At 39.3% G+C, this 21099-nt stretch overlaps 1 protein-coding gene across 2 annotated transcripts in view; it reads left to right on the forward strand.

The window, feature by feature from the left end:
* Nucleotides 1-21099, forward strand: part of cpb2 (carboxypeptidase B2 (plasma)) — an 86751-nt gene that overhangs the window by 45460 nt on the left and 20192 nt on the right. For both annotated transcript variants that reach the window (XM_039745258.1, XM_039745259.1), the window contains exons 8-9: nt 10777-10867; nt 15560-15762. In XM_039745258.1, the coding sequence (XP_039601192.1) occupies nt 10777-10867; nt 15560-15762 (294 nt within the window). The remainder of the gene's footprint in view (nt 1-10776; nt 10868-15559; nt 15763-21099) is intronic.

Consider the following 21099-nt stretch of genomic DNA (forward strand, 5'->3'; position numbering starts at 1 on the left):
TTTGCTTATTATCTGAGATATCCTGTATTTATTCAACCCGAGAGGGACTGCTACAATATATGTAAGCACATATAAACATGGCCAACAAGAAGGGGGGTTCGAAAGAATCGAAAACTAAAGCTACACCCAAGCTATGATCAGCAAGCCCCAGTTCAAGATACGGCCTTTCAGAGACAGACCTGGATCAGATGGGCGAAAGTGCAGACTCCTCCGGACCACGGACCGCTACATCGTCGGCGGCTGAGAGTGAAAAGGGGAGTGAAGGTGTGATTGTGAGTGCAGATTTGGATAGTTCGCCGATCGGAGAAGATCACCTGAAGCTGGAAAGGGCCTTGAGGTCCACGGCATCAATTACGCAATCACGCGAGCCGGGAGCAGCGGGGACATTGGCTACAGAAAAGTCTGCTGCTTCATCTACGGTACAAGAAAGCACAATTGAACTGTCTGAACTGAAGGTGTTGCTCGCTGAGCTCACGCAAGATATGAAGAAAAGCAAGAAGGCTAATGAGAAAGCAAGGGCAAAGGCAAGCGAAAAAATGAGACAGGAGGTGAGACAGGAGTTAAAACTGGCAAATGAATGGCTGCGACAGGAATTCCAACAGGCAAATGAAAGGCTGCGTCAAGAGGTGCAACTTGAGCTTCGACAGGTGCTGGGTAAAATTGAAGAGCACATTCAGGAAAACTTGGTTAAACTGAGCACGCTTACTGATCAATTGGATGATCTCAAGGAGACATTCACGAATCGGATTGAAATGGCCGAAAATGTAGCTGCCAGTGCCTAGGAAAAAGCAGTAAATGTCAGCTCCGAATGCAAAAAACTCGCAGAAAAACTCAGAGACAGACTGGCTGCTTTGGAAGATGGGAGTAGAAGGTATAATGTCAGAATTGAAGGTCTGCCTGAGAATCGAGAAAGTTCAAACCCTGTGAAATTCACAGCTGAACTTTTTTCTAAAATAATCGGGGACGACTTTAAAGCAGAATCTGAGATAGCAGCGTCTTACACGCTGATCAAACACCATTAGACCCCGACCAAGATCTTTTCTAGTTCGTTTTGAACGATTATCATTTAAGCTAGAGGTGATGGCACTCCTCAGAAACAAGGAAGATATTATATATGAAAATAACCACATTCGTATCTTCCCTGACTTCTCCCCAGCAACAGCTATTAAACATGCAGCCTTCTACAACATTAAACAGCGGTTACGGCAAGCCAGTGTCAAATACAGCCTCTTGTATCCGGCAAAACTGAAAGTGGAATGGCAGGGTCAATTCTATGTCTTCGCTAGCAAGGAAGAAGCAGAAAAGGAATTAAGAAAGCTGATCCCGGGACTATTCTGATACATAATAGTGAGTCATGGCGGTTAATGATAAAGCAAGGATTAATAATCTATTGTCTGATCTATTAGTTTTAAAATATGGGTTTTTATCAGCATATATTCTCATATATTCTCATTATTACTTAGTATTACTAGGGCTCTATCTGTTTATGTTTTATTGTGCTTAATTATTCTTTTTTCTCCTTTTTTTTTTCTTCTAATTATTTCATCTCTACCCTAAACGAGACTGTTCAATATCATACCCTTGGTTTATTGTTATTGCTATTACTGCATTACTGCATTAAGACTTGTTATGCTTATTCTGGACACATTTTTAACACCATCCCCCGGGTTTATTATCTGGGTGTATCATCTTAATGCACTAAAATTGCTGAAGACTATATATATATTTTAAGTGCAAAACTCTTTTTTTTTTTTTTAAGAGATATCTCTATCTTTTAACCTTAAAGCGCCGCTGCATTGGGGCTTGTTTTGCTTTGGACGTGCTCTGTCTCTGGGTATGTCAGAGGACTGGGACTGTGTGAAGTGGGTTTTAGCCTCACTTGGGGAGGCAAAAAGGGAGGGTGGGGGGTTAAGGGGGGGAGAGAAAGAGAGCAGGCCTGATCTATACCTAATCTATCCTCTCAATCTTTATAATTATAACTACCAATTAAGACTATAAAATGACATCAAAAACTCAGAATCAGTGTCTCCATGATGGGACAGTTAACTTTGTAAGCTGGAATGTTAAAGGCCTGAATCACGAATTAAAGAGAAAGAAAGTACTCTCTCACCTAACAGGTCTAAATGCTAAAATAGTATTTTTACAGGAAACCCACTTAATAAGCAAGGATCAGTTCCGGCTGCAAAAAGACTGGACTGGCCAAATGTTCCATTCTAGTTTTACAAAGAAAACTAGAGGTGTGGGAATTCTCATACATAGAACTGTACCATTTGTAGCATCAGATGTAGTATTGGATCCTGAAGGGAGATATGTAATGGTCATGGGAGACTTATCTAACTGTAAAATGATTTTGATAAATGTTTATGCACCTAATGTTGATGATAAGGAATTTATACAAAATTTATTTGCATCCATTCCCAATCTGAACACTCATAAAGTTATAATGGCTGGGGACTTTAATTGTGTTCTAAATCCACTTTTAGATAGGACTTCCTCCACAGGGGGAACGGCATCTAACACAGCAAAGATAATTACAAAGTTTATAACTGATCACAACTTATCAGACCCCTGGAGGTTTTTAAACCCAAATTCAAGAACATATTATTTCTACTCACCAGTACATCATTGCTACTCAAGGATCGATTACTTCTTTATAGACAATAACTTCTTGCCTAAGATTAAATCTTGCAAATACGATACTATTGTTATTTCTGACCATGCACCTATGATCTTGGAGCTAAAATTACTAAGCCCCATACACTCACCCCGCAGATGGCGCCTCAACCCGCTTCTATTAGCTGACGAGAATTGTACTGAATTTATTTCCAAACAAATCAAATTATTTCTAGAGACAAATACATCCCCCGAGATCTCTGCAGGAATACTCTAATGTAAAGGCAGGCTCTACATTTGGAATTAAACCTCTTGACAACTAAAGAAACTGAACAACTAATCTACAAATCTAGACATCATTACTATGAACATGGGGAGAAAGCTAATAAGCTTTTAGCTCAACAAATTCACAAGCAAGAAGTGCGCAAAGCAATCTCGGTAATCACTAACACGAACGGAGATAAAATTGTCGAACACAAAAATATAATGCACACTTTCAGAGACTACTATAAATCCCTATATACTACTGAGTTTAAGGAAGACAACACACAATCTAATGCATTTCTGGATACATTACAGATACCACAAATAGACGCTTCTAGTGTGGAGGAACTTGATAAACCTCTGGCGTTATCAGAATTACTGGATGCTATAAAGTCACTCCAAGGCGGGAAAGCAGCAGGCTCTGATGGCTACCCTGCAGATTTTTACAAGAAATTCTCCGCTCAGCTAGCTCCCTCCTATTAGCAACATTTACAGAAGCCAGAGATAACCAATCTCTTCCACAAACCTTTCACCAAGCACTAATCACTGTCTTTCCAAAACAAAATAAGGACTTATTACAATGTGCATCATACAGACCAATTTCACTTCTGAATAACGACGTTAAAATACTCTCTAAAATCTTAGCCAGAAGGATGGAGAAAGTGCTCCCTCAGTAATATCACAAGACCAAACTGGATTTATTAGGGGCCGGCACTTATCTTCAAATCTTCGACGCCTGTTTAATGTAATATACTCACCAACTAAATCAAACACCCCAGAAATATTATTATCATTGGATGCAGAAAAGCATTCGACATGATTGAATGGAAATACCTTTTACTACATTGGAGAAGTTTGGGTTTGGCTCCAACATTTGTGCATGGATTAAATTACTGTATACTAACCCAGAAGCTTCAGTTTGCATCAACAACATTTGCTCAGACTACTTTAAACTAGAACGTGGCACTAGACAAGGATGCCCCTTGTCACCGCTGCTGTTTGCGATTGCCATTGAACCACTGGCAATACATTGTCGAAATACTGATCAGATAAAGGGGATTAGCAGAGAAGGACTGGAACAGAAAATCTCATTATATGCAGATGACATGGTACTGTATATATCAGACCCAGAAAATTCTGTGCCTGCAGTCTTAGCAGCACTCACAGAATTTCAAAAGATCTCTGGTCTCAGAATTAATCTGAATAAAAGTGTACTCTTTCCAGTGAATTCTCAAGCATATAATATTAGATTAGATACCCTACCTTTTATCATTGCAGAACAGTTTAAATACCTAGGGTAAACATCACAAGTAAACATAAAGCTCTATATCAACAAAATTTCGCGTCTGCATGGAAAAAATTAAACAAGACTTGCATAGATGGTCAACCCTTCATCTCACACTAGCTGGAAGAATTAACACTGTTAAGATGAATATTCTTCCTAAACTCTTTTTTTATTTCAAAACATCCCAATATACATTAATAAATCATTCTTTAGGCAATTAGATTCAACAATAACCTCATTTATTTGGAATTCAAAACATCCACGCATCAAAAGAGCGACCTTACAAAGACAAAAGGCAGAAGGTGGCATGGCTCTACCTAACTTCCAGTTTTATTACTGGGCAGCAAATATACAGGCGATAAGAACCTGGACACAAATAGAAGAACATACACAGGCTTGGACCGCAATAGAAGTAAAATCCTGCAGTACTTCTTTGTATTCCTTGCTCTGTGCTCCAATAAACACACACTATCGGCAATATACAGGATTTATGAGTCATAGTGGACTCCAAGCTATCAACTTCCATACAGTGTTCAGAAGCCATTAAGAAGGCTAACAGAATGTTAGGTTATATAGCAGATCTGTGGAGTACAAGTCCAAGGAGGTTATGCTCAACCTTTATAATGCACTGGTGAGGCCTCATCTTGAGTACTGTGTGCAGTTTTGGTCTCCAGGCTACAAAAAGGACATAGCAGCACTAGAAAAGGTCCAGAGAAGAGCGACTAGGCTGATTCCAGGTCTACAGGGGTTGAATTATGAGGAAAGATTAAAAGAGCCTTTACAGTTTAAGCAAAAGAAGATTAAGAGGTGACATGATTGAAGCGTTTAAAATTATGAAGGGAATTAGTATAGTGGATCGAGACTTGTATTTTAAAATGAGCTCATCAAGAACACGGGGACACAGTTGGAAACTTGTTAAGGGTAAATTTCGCACAAACATTAGGAAGTTTTTCTTTACACAAAGAACGATAGACACTTGGAATAAGCTACCAAGTAGTGTGGTAGACAGTAAGACGTTAGGGACTTTCAAAACTCAACTTGATGTTTTCTTGGAGGAAGCAAGTGGATAGGACTGGCGAGCTTTTTTGGGCTGAATGGCCTGTTCTCGTCTAGATTGTTCTAATTCTAATTCTAATTCTAATTCTAACCCAATTGTGCTCCACTCACTTAGAATCTGGAACCAATGTAGAAAGCATTTTAAGACGGTGAGGCTCCTATCTGTGGCACCTCTGCAAGAGAACCACCTCTTTCAACCTTCACAAACATATGCAGTTTTTAATATCTGGAAAAAATTTGGAATTAACTTGCTTAGAGATCTTTATATAGACGTCTTTGCATCCTATGAACAATTACATTCCAAATTTAACATTCCAGCTACACATTTCTTTCACTATTTTCAAATCAGAAACTTTGTTAAACAAAACCTTCCAGATTTTCCTCATCTTGCACCCTCATCCATGCTGGAAAAAATATTGCTCAATCTCAAGGACTTAGAGTCCATCTCTACAATATATAAAATCATTTTACAATCCCTCCCTTTCAAAGATCCAAGAGGACACTGGGAAAAAGATCTCTCAATTAATATATCAGAAAAGGAGTGGAAAGTAGCAATGCAGAGAATTCACTCGAGCTCCACATGCGCAAAGCATACAATTATACAACTTAAAATTATATATCGAGCACATCTGTGTCGACTAAAACTCTCCAAAATGTTTCCAGGGCATGATCCAACCGGTGAACACTGCAACCAAGTCCCAGCCTCACTGGGTCACATGTTCTGTGCCTGCACCAAATTAACATCATTCTGGACAAAAAATTTTAATTACCTTTCAGATAGCCTTGGACTCACAATCCCTCCTAACCCATTAACAGCTGTGTTTGGTGTTCTTCCAGAGGGGCTTAAAGTGGAGAAAGACAAACAAATTGTGATTGCATTCACTACACTTTTGGCACGCAGACTTATTCTGATAAACTGGAAGAACCCAAACTCTCCTCTTTTAAGTCAGAGGGAAACCGATGTGTTATATTATTTGAAGTTGGAAAAATCAAATACTCAGTTAGAGGATCCGTACAGACTTTTTTCAAAACATGGCAGGATCTAATCAGTAATATTTTAAAATAAGTTCAGAAAGCACAGAGAATTTATTAATTTAGGTATGTTTACAAGCCTTAAATTTAACGCCGTTTGGCTTGCTCTCTCTCTCAGGGGTGGGGATCGATCTGTTATTAACTTAATTTTTCTTTTTGTAAAAACTTGATTGCTTTGTATGGATTGTAATAAAATTAATACAAATAAAAAAAAAAAGAATTGATGAGGAGGATGTAAACTTGGGAACTATCTATATATATAATTCACTAAGGTAAGACACCCATGGAAAGCACGCCGGAAGGGACGTGGATTCACTAAGCCGCCGACAAGTGAGATACCTATGGCACACGCAGGGAGGAGCCACGCCCACCAACTCCAAGACTATTGGATACGACGACAACTCGCAGAGCCACGCCCACCAACTCGGGTGCAACAACACAGAAAGAACGGTGTTATTTATATTCGTCTGTCATAGAGGACTCATGTACCTCCGAGCCACCTTGACTGTTCATAGAGGCATGTTTCTCGCGGAGATGAGTCGCCATATGCAGCGTGTAAAACAGTTTGCAAGGGGTATCCCGTGGCATCTTTAAAACAATCCTTTACAACTGAGGTTAAAACACAATGAAGTAAGCAGTCTTTAAAAACTGAGTTTTCGGTTACGACGCACGACTGCGTGCACCATAGCAAACTGTTTTACACGCTACATACAGCAATTTGCATCCGCGACAAACATGCGTCTTCTTCACTCACTGACAATTATATGTTGCTCTCTCCAGAGTTCCATCTTTTCATTCACTTTCTGTTGTATCCTCACACCAACCCGTTTTAGACAACCGTATCTTTCCAGAAGTGTTTAGCATTCAATAAATAATTTTGCATGACATTGAGCGTGTGTCTACCCGGCGCAGAGAGGCGTGGGTAAGCCGTTGAACCCCATTTGGGCTGCAAACCGTGGAATTCCCACTAAGTGCGACTCATACGCTCCCACTGGTTGCGTCCCTACCCTTTGTGCACATCCCCCTCCCACCTCGCTACTACCGTGGTCGGGTGCCTTGGTGGATTATATTTAGAAAAGCAGCCAACGACTCAAGTGACGAGTTGGAGGTGGGCACATGAGCGGGCAGTACATACTGAACGAGAATTCAGCAGACTAGTATGACAGAGGGAGTTGAATGGATGTCCTTCTCCTCTCCTCCTGTTCCACACTTCGCGCCGTGCACCCCCATCCCTTCATCTGGCAAGAGAAAGCGCGATTGTGGTCCGCCAGTTTTCAGTCATGGATGATTGTGTGTTGGTTCTTTCCGTGAATTGTTACAATGTTGCTTTTCTTGCTGATTTATTACATTACCGATTTTTCAAATGTTAATTTTCTCCCTGTGCTTAAAAATCATTAAAAAACCGGCCTGATTATGCAGCATATGGTACGCCGCGGGTTGGCTAGTGTAATATAAGGTGATTGCATTGTTAAAGTAGTGACCCTTAAAGTAATGCTTCTTAAATCACTGCTGAGATTATTTTGGATCTTTTATGGAAAAATGTCATTGATTGCGACAGATAGGTTTTGAAACCTCTGTCTTTGGTGGGACATCTACCACACTTGTCCATCTATAAATACTCCAACAAACATTTCTTCTTCACTTTCTGCATACTCTATCACTTTCTCTTGCCAAATGAACCCTAGTCCTAACTCATCTCACAATGCCATTTTTGCTGAGAGGATATCCAGAAGAAACGTTTTAAGTCCCAGACAACACCCACAAATCTAAAATATAACATGCAGGATTAGAAATGGTCTGAAAATCAACCAGGGATGTGTTTTTAGAACACTCCTTAGGAGACTCTAGCTGTTGTTACAGACATGACTGCTAACTTAACTAAAAGGCCAGAAAACCCATAGGTCTTGGACAAGCAAGAAATCAAGTATAACGGATCAGACTCCCTGCTGTCACCTACTGGTTTAGAGGACTGTTGCTCCAGTAAAAGTTGTCCATCACTTCCTTCTAAAATGTTATAATCCCACGATGACCCACCTCCAAGACTTTTTTCATAATTAAGGTTTGATGGCCTTGTTCCCTGACCCATGACTTGTACAAAATTGACCTCGTGTGTCCCAATAGGGAAATCCAGACTATGCCAAATAATGAGATTTTTAGGCACCAGGAAACCTGCAAAAAAGATGGTTTCACTAACCTATTACCTCCCCTTTAATACCGGTTCAAAATTTGGGACCCTTAGGGCCGATTTATGCTTCACGCTCAGAACGTGTACGCGCCCGCATCATGGCTGCCATGCGTTCCCAGCGTTCATTCCACGCGTCCTCTGAGCAGGTCCTCAGAAATTAACGCGATGCGTGCGCGAGCTGCAGTACCTGCAAAAAGTCGGGGGGCGCAGTGTGCTAAAAGACGGAACGTGACGTCAGAGTCTCTGTTTACTATGTACATGTGACAGCAAGCCTCTATGGAGATCCTTCGGGGATCGAAGTGCGTGCTTCGCTGTTTGATGAATGGTTCAAAGTGGTGAATCAAAATGCCGACATACAGATGCATTCATGGTGCTTTTATATTCAAGCGTTGCATATTCCCGATCGTAATGACAAGATACATTTTAAAAGTCTCACATACCATCTTTTGTGCCAACTTTTTTTTTTTTTTTTTTTGCAACTTCACAACAGCAACAAAATGTATAGCGCTGTATTTGAGCCCACTAAGAAAAAAATAAAGGACACGGTGAAATCGTGTATTTTGTGATTAAAGTGGAAATTTTGGCTTTAATCTCGAAATGTCCACTGTAACCTCGTAGTTTACTTTATCATTAAAGCAGACCATCGTAAGCGTCATCCCAATTTTTAATCGCTACAAGCTTCTTGGACCTGACAGTAGCGGCAAGCAGCAATAGATCACCACACAGAACAAATTAAATGTATGATATTCCAACGTTCTGTACATTTAGAATCTTTAGATTTATACTTGATATCACTTTCATGATGAAATGCATTAAAGTGTGTATGTTACATTTTACATATAATTTTGTTTAAATAATGAATACTGTTAATAATTACACACATGGGGGGAATAGTTACACACATGGGGGTGACACGGTGGCAAGGCAGTAGCACTGCTGTCTCGCAGGGAGTTATGTTGCTGGTATTTTCAGCTTGTATTCCACACTGTGCTCCGGTTTCCTTCCAAAAATATGCAGATTTGGGGATTTGGTGCCGGTAAAATGACGCTAGTGTATGTGTGTGCTTGTATTCACCTTGCGATGAGCTGAGGCCTTGTCTAGGGATTGTTTCTCACTCGTGCCCAATGCTTGCTGGAATGGACACATCCCTGGATTGATGGATTAAATCAATAAGCATCCTTTGTCAGAAATATTGCGGTAAGGTGTAATCGTAATTTAATGGGTGTTCTAGGCAATTCACAACACAGAGAAGCTGAACCTGTTCTCACCATGATAATATCTCGCACTGCTACCTGGTGGATTCCTCCAGATTTACGTAAAGTACATGTGCAAGTATAAACACTACAACGCTTGCGTAGCAGGAGCATCCTCTGCAGCATGCGTCGCGTGAAGTATAACTCTGGCCTTAGACAGGCACAAGCAGCAATGCTTTAATGGCCAATCAAACTCCCATTTACAAAATTAAAATAATTAAAACCCTTGAATAAATTTTTTTTCCTTCTCTTTTGGGTAAAAATGTAGTCCCCTAGAACAGTCAGTCTTCCCGCAGTCTTTTGCCTGATCCTCCAGGATACCTCTGACGTCCATCCACCTGAAAACAGTCCTACTACCAAAGATAGAGCTGCAATAGAATAAGGGAAGGAAGCATCTAAACATCCAAATTTCCTGATCAAATGCAGTGGAGGTTTGCCACTATCTGTGACTTAGCCCTCAGGAGTTTAATATTTAACTTATAGCAGGCAGCTTCTTGCTTCCTTAAGAAGAAAACTAGTGGCTCCGCTGTACACACTGCCACGTCCTGAAACCATTAACGGTCTTTTTTCCACTTTTATTCTTGTCCTTTTTCGCCCGTTGTCAACATCAGTCTGGCAACCTTCTGTCCTTCTTCTGCCTCCCAGAGTCTCCCTTCCTTTGTTAGCACTCATCAATCCCATTTTCACCTAATTAAATACAGTTTCAACACGTGAAAAATACCAAATCAATTAAATAAAGTTTACAAGCAGGTGAATTCAATTAAACAGGTACTCAATGAAAAAAAGAAATATACCACAAAGTGCAATCTACCTACTCAACAATGGAACATACTTTAAAAAATCCTAAAAAACCCTCTGTGAATTAACATTCTGTGATACTTGCTCCCATCTCAGTCCTGACCGGGTCCTCTTTTACAGGATATTAACAGAAGTCATGTTTCCAATGTCAAGGTGTTTATGCAAATAACACCATACTGGGTCAAGAATAATAAAAACCAAGTTTTCAATGTACAAGCCAGGGTCCCAGTAAAATCTTAGTAACATCTGAAAAAGTAAAGAGTATTTTTCATTTTCTCATTTTTTCTTAGGATCGAATGTGGAGGAAAAATCGCGCAAAATACGATGGAACATTTTGCATTGGGACAGACCTGAACAGGAATTTTGATGCAAACTGGTGCAGTACGTCTTTAAAACTTTACCAAAGTCAATAAATCATTTAACATTTATCTTTCAAAAAATAATAGACTTTTCAATTTATATATATGCTTTTGTTTATTGTATTGGAATTGAGGCTATAATTACATAAGCCTGAAACTGAAATGCTCTCTTGTGGAAGGAAAAAGAGGTTGCTAAGCATGTAAAGTTCATAACATTGAGCACTGACAAAGTCACTAGAGCCACTCACTCACAGCTCCAAAGAATGATTTCAGGTGCAGGCATACCTGCTGACTGTGATTGGCTTGTAAATTGTTACAGTACTCATGTGGGAATCCTTTGACATCCCGGAACATGATTGGTTAATTGTCAAAACTAATACGGACTCGCATTGTATTATGCAGAATGAGCTCCTTCCCCTGGTGCCCTACTCCTGCAATGCCCTCTCCCCAAACAAAAACAGGATGCAATACCAAAGGTACTGTGCAGGTGGGACTTTACTAAGAAAAGCAATGACTACCAGTTATCAACAGCTGAGGGAAGCCAATGGCAATCACAGTTCTGGTCTGGGTCTAAAATCAGGGAAATGGAGCCTTCGAGGCATAACAGTTACAACTCTATGCAAAATCCCTCTTTCTCTCTAATTTCAACAAACAACTACTTCTCATATAAATTGTTTCTTTATTTTGACTGGAACTTAAGTAAACCTAAATGTTAGATCGAGCTGTAGGTCTGCGATAGGCTCTGGATTTCTGTGACAAAGAAAATGGGTCCAGAAGAGGAAATGATGAAAGAGTTTGTATATATATATACTGTATATACACACACACTAGCAGTTCCCTGCGTGTCCACCTGTGTAGTAGTTTGACAGGACAAACTTTAAAAATCAATAAACAAAAAGGTATCGCTAGCTAAGTGAAGGCAGGATACACTCCAAAACACAGAGGAAGACTGACTCCCCACTCCTGACGTCGTAAAACAATAGACGAGAATACAGAGCAAAAGTCCTAATGGTAAATCATTGTGGCAAATTTTAACTTTCTTCTAATCTTAGAAAGAAATAGATGTGGAGTAGTAGGCTGATGGTTCAGGCACAATATCTAAGCTACATTAGGGACCAGTAGCACTAGGCTTATAAAGGGCAGTGGCAAAAGAGAGGATGATGGAATAATTTAAGCCCATCATGATTAATACTGACTTTCTTCTTCATAATACAATGTATCTATTTAGCTACAGGCCCATTCCACCCTGATGCTCAATGAGGCACTACACAGGCTTTTTTGTGCACATAGCCTTCAGATTGTAAGTCTTCTTCATCATGTTTGTTGTAAAAGTAAAGCACAACATGGATGAAGAGTTAGAGCACCATTTGGTGATCCCCGTATGTTATGAAAAAAATGTGCACTGAAAATCAAAGCAATAGGAAAAATGAAGTCTTTCCAGATGCTAGTCTATGAACAACACTGGCTTCATTCAGTAGTGGTGGCCTTTATATGAGCTCATCCCTAGAAGGAGAGGTGCTTGTCACAGAACTGGAAATGCTTTCAGGTGTCATCAATTCTTGGATTCTCTGGTCTGCAGATAAAAGAGGAGAAAACTTGAATGACAGTGCCCACTCACAGCCTGAGATGGAATTACATTCAGTGCACAAGCCATGAGAATGGCCGCTGCTCATGCATAAGTGAAACACATTTCATAGACATATTAAAATAGGGATAATGCTTTTTTTGGGGCACTATACATTAAATATTAACTGGCAATGCTGTGGATAGTTATTGGTCTCGCCCTTATGTAATATTTTTCACTTTAAGTTATAAATTACTGCTGGAGCAAGACAAATTACCCCTGGTATCAATAAAGTGCTGTCTATTTATTTAGAAGGAAATTTCCCCACAGAAGAAGTGCTTGTAAATTGTAAGGAGCCTTTGCAAATTTGCTAAATCATCCCCGGGTCATTATAACATTTTGGCATTTCCACGTAAACACAGTCAGGGCAGGCAGTCAGATACATAATTAGAGTCTGGGGTAGGTTAGAGTTTCATTTGTACCAAGTTGTCATAAAATACAAAGTACAATAAAGATAAGTACATGTAACATAGGATGAAATTCACAGCTGTAGACTCAAATTAAAATTACTGTACATGATTGTTTTATAAATTTGTAAAATATGAATTCCAGTTTTCTGCTGGTAAATGCAATGCCTTGTTTCTTTTGCATAGTGTACTTTATCCTCAGAAGGCTTTGATGCAAGCAGAAAGTGTATATGGATGATGCTTAACCTTTTTTGCTGTAAACCTTTTTTTCTAAATGTCTTTTTCTTTACCTGAAATTTGATCAGTGCTCATGGGGCTAATGAAAGATCGATAATGTAGAACAGTATGAAAAAAGAAGACAGTGTAGCTAATACTCAAATGGGTTTCCTTTCTTCTATCGATCAATCATTTAATATTTTGCATACAATTTTTATTGTTTTCACTGTTTTTCCATTGTGAAGGCTAGGGGGCATCAGAGAGCCCCAAACAACAAACATGAACACACAAGACAGTTCCAGGGTGTTCAGTACACAAATATTGTACCTTGTATACACAAGCAAAAAAAGTAATCTCTCTTTCCTCTCTCTCTCTCTCACCACCACGCTGCTCTCCTCCAGCTAAATGTTGCTTTCCTTCCGCCTAGCTCCAACTCCCAGGACAAGCAAGTGCGGTCCCTTTTTATCAAGAACCCAGCAGTACTTCAGGTGCCAGGGGTATTGCCCACTGGAAGTACTTCTGGGTCACATGGAAGTTGCACATAACAGGGAGTACCTCTCCCTGCAGCACCCTCTTGCAGCACCCACGAACCCCAGCAGGGCTGCGCTGCCAGACTACAAGGTGCGCACAAAGTCCATATACCCCTATCTTTAGTAGCATTTACAGGAATAACCATGACAATTTGGTTCCTGTGGACATCAGCCCAAGTCTTCCCGGTATTTCGAGGTGTGTTTCTGACATCCTGTCTCGTGCTGCCACCTGCTGCCGCTCAAGAAATTGCAACAACGTGGCGATCATTCTAAGACGAAGCGATGGGTGACAAGTGTTTTCACGATCGTGGGGCGTTTGAATGCTGATCTGGACAGACGTCAGGAAGCTGATGTTGCACCAATTTCCAACAAATGCTGAGAAGGAAAAGGTTATGTTCTCTGACGAGTGCGCGATTTATCGCAGCTCCCGCAATCGAAACGTGTTTTTCTAGGGAAAAGAAAATCCACATTTCTTTGAAGACATTGAGCATAACCCACCACACGTGATGATCTGGGCCGGAATGACAGCACAGCATTTGTTTGGCCCTTATTTTTTTGATGGTTCTGTTAACCAAATCAGTTATCTGGAAATGCTGAATGGTTGGCTCATCCCACAACTGAGAAACCAGGGCGTCCTTGACAGTGTTTGGTTTCAACAAGACGGGGCACCTGCCCATTTCGCAATCACCATGCGTGATCGCCTCAACGAAGTTTTTGGGAATCGTTGGATCGGACGAGGATCAAACAACAATCCCGCTCCTCTTCCGTGGCCTCCGAGAAGCCCTGATCTCACAACTCCAGATAATGTACTCTGGGGGTTTATCAAAGAAGACGTGCAGAAGCGCAGTTATTCATCAAACGATGAACTGAAAGATGCGGTTCGTGCAGCGTTCCAGAAAGTCACCCTGCAAATGTTGCAGAACATGAGCAGGAGAACCTGGCGGCACATTCGGCTATGCAGAGATCATGGAGGGACCCATACAGATGTTTTGGATTCCTAAGATGTAACCTTTAGCTTGCAAAATCCTCCAAAAGATAGGGGTATATGGACTTTGTGCGCACCCTGTACAATTCCCGGCATTCCCTTCCTGAATGGGTGCCAGTATCAAGTCCAGCTGCTGTCTAGCAAAACAGGGGAATAAACATCTCCCAGGGACAGTCCTTCCCTGACCTCCTCTTCTATCCAGGCCAGGGATGGCGCTACACATAGAATCGAACGCCCATGTAAGGAACCTTCTTCTCTGTTTGTTCGGATGTCCGATATCCTTCCCTCTGTCACTAGGATGCCTTTCTCTCCATCTGGATAAAGGATCTTCCCAACTCCTTGCTGGGATGCCCATCCATCCCATGTGCTACCTACACCATGCAGTTCATATTAAATTACACATTTACTGCTGTATGCTAGGCTGCTTTTAATCCACTGAAACTTAAAGTTGGTTTGATGAATGCATGTACTAATCATGTTTATAATTTTGTGTAGTCCAATTTTTTAATTTACATAAAGATAATAAGAATACATTAATTATGAAATAGGCCAAATGTTCAGCTAGGGTCAAATTAGAAAACAGCGACACAATGTGAACAATAAGGAATCCTATGTAAACCCTGAAAACAGAAGCATGTATGCCTTGAATGAATTCAACTCATGCAGTACACTTATGAGTAGCATATTAATTAGAATAAAACAAATGCAGCATTTTTCAAAAATTATTTTCACACTAAAGGAGCTATAAAGGAGTCAAAAATAATATGCCTTATTTATTGGGAAGGTCACAATTTTCAGTAAACTGTACTGTATATCCTGAACAGTCACTATGAAGAAGGATTTGATGAACAGTGAATAATGTGTTCCTAAAAATAGACCTTCTTTCTTAATAAACTGGGGCTATGCAACCTTGATTATGTAGCAACATAATGACCTCTGTTTTACTCTACAGCTGAAGGAGCATCAGCTAACCCTTGTGATTCCACCTACTGTGGCCCCTTTCCAGAATCTGAGCTAGAGACAAAAGCAGTGGCTCAGTTCCTTCGGAGGAATAAACACACTATAAAACTGTACATCTCGATCCACTCCTATTCCCAGATGTTGCTTTTCCCGTATTCCTATACCATGAACAAGGCTGAAAACCACGAAAAGCTTGTAAGTCAACAACTTTCTTAACAACTGTTAAAGGACTGTTATTGCCACATTAAATAAAGACCTTATTTGATAAAACCCAACTGGTACTTGCTGCTGTAAGATATTATGATACTGTAATTAATCATCAAGATTCCATATGAAGGCTTTTTTGTTCTATTTCTCCATGACTCTTCTCTTAACTTGACAATAAAAGGCTTTTTCTCTGTTTTCAGCTACTGTATGTACAATCTATTTAACCTTTTAACTTCTTTACATTGCCTATCATTGCAATGCTTTATACAATCATTTTCCAGTGTATTGAGTTGGTTACTCTGGCCTGCTCATTTGAACCTTTACATGCTTCATTTGTTACTATTGTCATTATTATTACTGTAATGCTGATCAGCAATGATATCTCTTTTCTAGTGTGGTGATCTGTGGGTTACTTCAGGTTTTTAATCATTTTGTGTTTAGTTCACTACTGAATCTTATATTAATTTGATTAGCAGACAATTTTATCCAAAGTGGCTTACAAAAGAGATCAGTATAACTGAGTAAACTTCAGTCTGGGGGACTGTTTGGGAACAAGTGCTACATGACAGGATTCAAATTGATCACTACAAGTGTATAGCTCAGAAAACAAATACAAGCTAGTTACAAGCCCTAGTTTGCCAAAACCTAACTGCTGTCAGTTAGACATAAATCCACCAAACAAGAAATTCTTCAGATGTTTTGTTAACACATTGAGTGAGTCAGAAGTTCGAATGGAGGTATTCAGCTCATTCCACCAGCTATAAGCTTCACATGAAAAGAGTCTAGGTTGAGATTTGATGCCTCGCAGAGTTGGCATCACTAGATGCTGTTCATCAGCTGACGTGAGTGGTTGAAAAGTAGTATAGGGCCTCACTAGTGTGTCAATATATTTAGGTGCCATTGACTACTCTGTTGGCAAACATCACTTAATACATGCCACTATAGGGAGACAATGTATTGATTTGAAAAGAGGAGGGACATGTGCCCACCTAGGCTGACATAGCTTGGTGACAAATGTTGATAGTTCAGACATGACAAGACAAGAATCAGGCCAGAACCCTGTTTTTTTGTGTTCATTAAATTTATATTGAGAAAAAAAGAGGAAGAAAGTCAAAAAACAATTTAATAGTCAACGGTAACAGGATTTTATTTTTGTGGCCTAGAGTTGTTTGAAATTTTAATAGCAATAATAAACATTCTTCCAGTTTCCCATGAAATAAAAAACAGTAGCAAGAAACAATGATAATAATTAATAGTAACAATAACATCACCAATACCTGACCCACAAACATATTTGTTGATGAATGAGATAAAAACAAGTGCAAATTTAAAAAGATGCCAACATAAACCTAGCAGAGAAATACTATTTTGTATTATGCATCAGATGACCTGTTCATTGATTACTGCCACTGAGAGTTCCAAAATAGTACGGCAGAAAATTATTCTTGCCAAGATGTAAAAGAGAGAAAAACATTAGAAGTCCAGTGGGAGGCTAGAAACACACTGTGCTCTTGTGTCTACATAAAATTGCCTCCACTGGATGGAAGCTAAAGAGAGACAGAGAGACGAGAGGTCTAGTAAATCAGAAATCTGGGGAAGGGAAGGAAAGTTACTTTGGAAGACGGTACTGAGACAGAAATGGAAGTGCAGAAAACCAAGATGAGGGAGGCACTGCAAAATGGACAGACCCATGGTAATAAGCTTTTGAGAAGTATGTTCAGTGAACAAACCTAAATCTAATATTTTGATATTAGCATTCTTGGAAGTATATTACATACTGGTGAAAACAGATTTCCAGGAGTTTGCGTTGAAGCAAGGTCCTGCTGCCAAACACTGGGGATTAGTAGAAGGTGGTATGAAGCCTTGCACAGATAAGTGTATACATATGGTACTGGCCTCAAGGTAAGGGATAGAGAGTTACATAAATTGTGAAATGGATGTAGGGGAAGAGCAGAAGATAGGAAAAAGGCCTTCATTTTAAGTAGAATAAAAAAGAAGACAAAGTAATTTCAAACTTGGACATATGGAACTAGAATGTCCAGTGCTTGGCATTGTTAAAAATGTCAGCAAGAGTCAATATTCCCTAACAGGCCCAGGAAGGAGATGAAATGGGAGGACCACCTGTACAAAGAGCAGGGTTGATGATGATGGTGGTGTGCTGGCAAGAATTTTTCAACAATGGGTAACAAAGGTAATATACAGATTCAGTGTCTTAGGTTGGTCACATGAAATTTCAGTTTTAGTACTATGAAGGGAAGGAGAGAAATTTATGGGAAGCAATATTGAACTTGATGGTAAACTAAAAAATTGGATTAAAAGAAGGGCTCAACCAGCTCCAATCAGGCACATGGCAAAAGCCCAATGGCACATTTCAAAATCCGGAAAGAAGAACATCACAAATTAGAGGAGAAACCTTAATGGAGGAACATTTTTTGTTCCATAAGAATTTAGAAATTAGAGATCTAAACTCCAAGGAATACTTATTATAGGGTGTAAGGGGTAGCATTCCACTTGTGAAGTTAAAACGAGGGGGTATATTCATATTAACAATGACCAGTCAGAAGCAGAAAGATGGGAGTAGAGATGACCATGTAGTGGGTAAACCATTAAAACCATTAAAGATTATATATATGCTACAATTGCATTCCTAAAGCATTCCTGCTGTTGAACAATTCTTGCTTTTCCTAGTGACTGGCCTTCGATTTTATTGGTGGTCACTGCAAAGCACAATTTTTGAGAAAAATGTATTCTTTTGAATTGAAATGGGAGATCAGTAAGAATACAGTGGAACCTTGGGTCAGAAGCGTCTCGGACCACGTACAAATCGGGTTATGACCAAAAAGTTCACCAAACTTTTGCATCTGTTCACGACCACACACTCGGGTGATGAACAAGCCAGTTTCCCTTCCGGTTCATACGCGCCGATGATTTCCACACGTGTTCAGACTCTCCCTGTACAGTACATTGTTCTCGGTCACACGTGCATCACGCAGAGGGACTTTGTGGTATAGCGGGTCCACAGCTCACGTCAAGAGGCCAGTTTTAAATAAATGATTGCCACGCTACAGCTGCCACGTTCTCTCCATAAATAGAATCGCGAGGCGGCTAAAGGGAGGAAATAGAAAAGGAAGATGGAGGTTGAGGGAGTAAGCAGGAAGCAGTGTGGAAAGGACCGGTGTGAATGAGCGAGCGAGCGGCAGACAGCTGGACAGTGAGCCCAAGCAGGGTTGGGGCAGAAGGAAGCGGTCACTCCAGCTGAGCAATCAAGGAGCTGGTGTGAGGATGGCTGGCCGGCTAAGGCCGAGAAGGCAGCAGGGGTCACCAGTTAAAGAATGCACCGGGCTTGTTTTTAAAGAGACTGCTTAAAGAGACTCCACTTCACTTCTATTTTTATGGGATTATTTATTTATTGAAGGACTAGCAGAATACCCGCGCTTCGCAGCGGAGAAGTAGTGTTTTAAAGAAGGTACGAAAAAGAAAAGGAAAAATTTTAAAAATAACGTAACATGATTGTTAATGTAATTGTTTTGTCATTGATATGAGTGTTGTTCTCATATCTATCTATCTATCTATATATATATATATATATATATATATATATCTATCTACCTATCTATATATATATATATCTCTATCTATCTATATATATACCTCTATCTATCTATATATATCTCTATCTATCTATCTATATATATATCTCTATCTATCTATATATATCTCTATCTATCTATATATATATATAGCAGAATACCCGCGCTTCGCAGCGGAGAAGTAGTGTGTTAAAGAAGGTACGAAAAAGAAAAGGAAAAATTTTAAAACTAACGTAACATGATTGTTAATGTAATTGTTTTGTCATTGATATGAGTGTTGTTCTCATATCTATCTATATATATATTTCTCTATCTATCTATATATATATATACCCGCTTGGCAGCGGAGAAGTAGTGTGTTAAAGAAGGAAAGAGAAAGAAAAGGAAACATTTTAAAAATAATGTAACATGATTGTCAAAGTAATTGTTTTGTGTATTTGGCGGCAGCGTCACGAAGTTGTTTTCGGTAGCTGCATCAGAAAATGTACCACGACGTCTGACACGCGTCCTTTTTACTGTTTTCTCACAGCTTGGATTGCTGCTGTCATATATATACACACACACACACACACACACACACACACACACATACATACATACATACATACATACATACACACACACAAATTATATACATGTGTGTATGTATGTATGTATGTGTGTGTGTGTGTATATATATACACATACATATACTTGTGTATATGTTTGTATGTGTCTATATGTGTGTGTATAGGTTTGGTCACTGAGTGCAAGGGAAAAATAATAAATTATAGTCTATAAGTTATTAAACAGTAAAACATTAACGTTTTAAGAAGTACAGGTACATTGAAATTACATTTTCTATGTGAACATTCAAATTTGTGCCTCTGGTAATGTGCCTTACCGGCATTTAAAGAAAATTAGTTTTGTGTCCTCTGCAGTGTTAAGAGAGAAAGGCTTTGGTTTGGGATAAAAGGAAAAAGGTGTAAAGAAAGGAAAGTTGCCTTTTTCTTTTATATAGTATAAAAAATACCCGCGCTTCGCAGCGGAGAAGTAGTGTGTTAAAGAAGCAATGAAAAGAAAAGGAAACATTTTGAAAATAACGTAGCCTGATTGTCAATGTAATTGTTTTGTCACTGTTGTGAGTGTTGTTGTCATATATATATATATATATATATATATATATATATATATATATATATATATATATATATATATATATACACACACATAAACATATATATATATATACATATCTATACATATACACATATATACATACATATATATATCTACATATATACACACACATATATACACACACATACATACATACACACACATATATACACAGAAATACATATATATATATATACATACATACACACACACATATATAAGCATATATATACATATACATACATATCTACATATATACACACACAGCTATTTCAGATCAGTGCAATACGCTGTTTGTTAAAACGGTTGACTCCGTCTCTTACGTGCAATAACAAATCAAATCATTCAGTTGTCTTTGCTCATATGTCATTTTAGAGCTGGACGCCTGGCATCTTTTTGGCCACAAGTTCGTTTCTGTTTGGTGTGAGGTTCTGTGTTGTGGAGATTCTCAGGATGGATTGCAGGTGCTCATCAGTGAGGCGACTCCTGTGTGCTGTTTTGTTAGTCTTTATCACTGAGAAGAGCTTCTCACACAGATATGTGCTACCAAACATGCACAAGGTTCGAGCCGCATGTA

The sequence above is a fragment of the Polypterus senegalus genome, chromosome 2 (assembly GCF_016835505.1).
Source record: "Polypterus senegalus isolate Bchr_013 chromosome 2, ASM1683550v1, whole genome shotgun sequence".
Lineage (NCBI taxonomy): Eukaryota > Metazoa > Chordata > Cladistia > Polypteriformes > Polypteridae > Polypterus > Polypterus senegalus.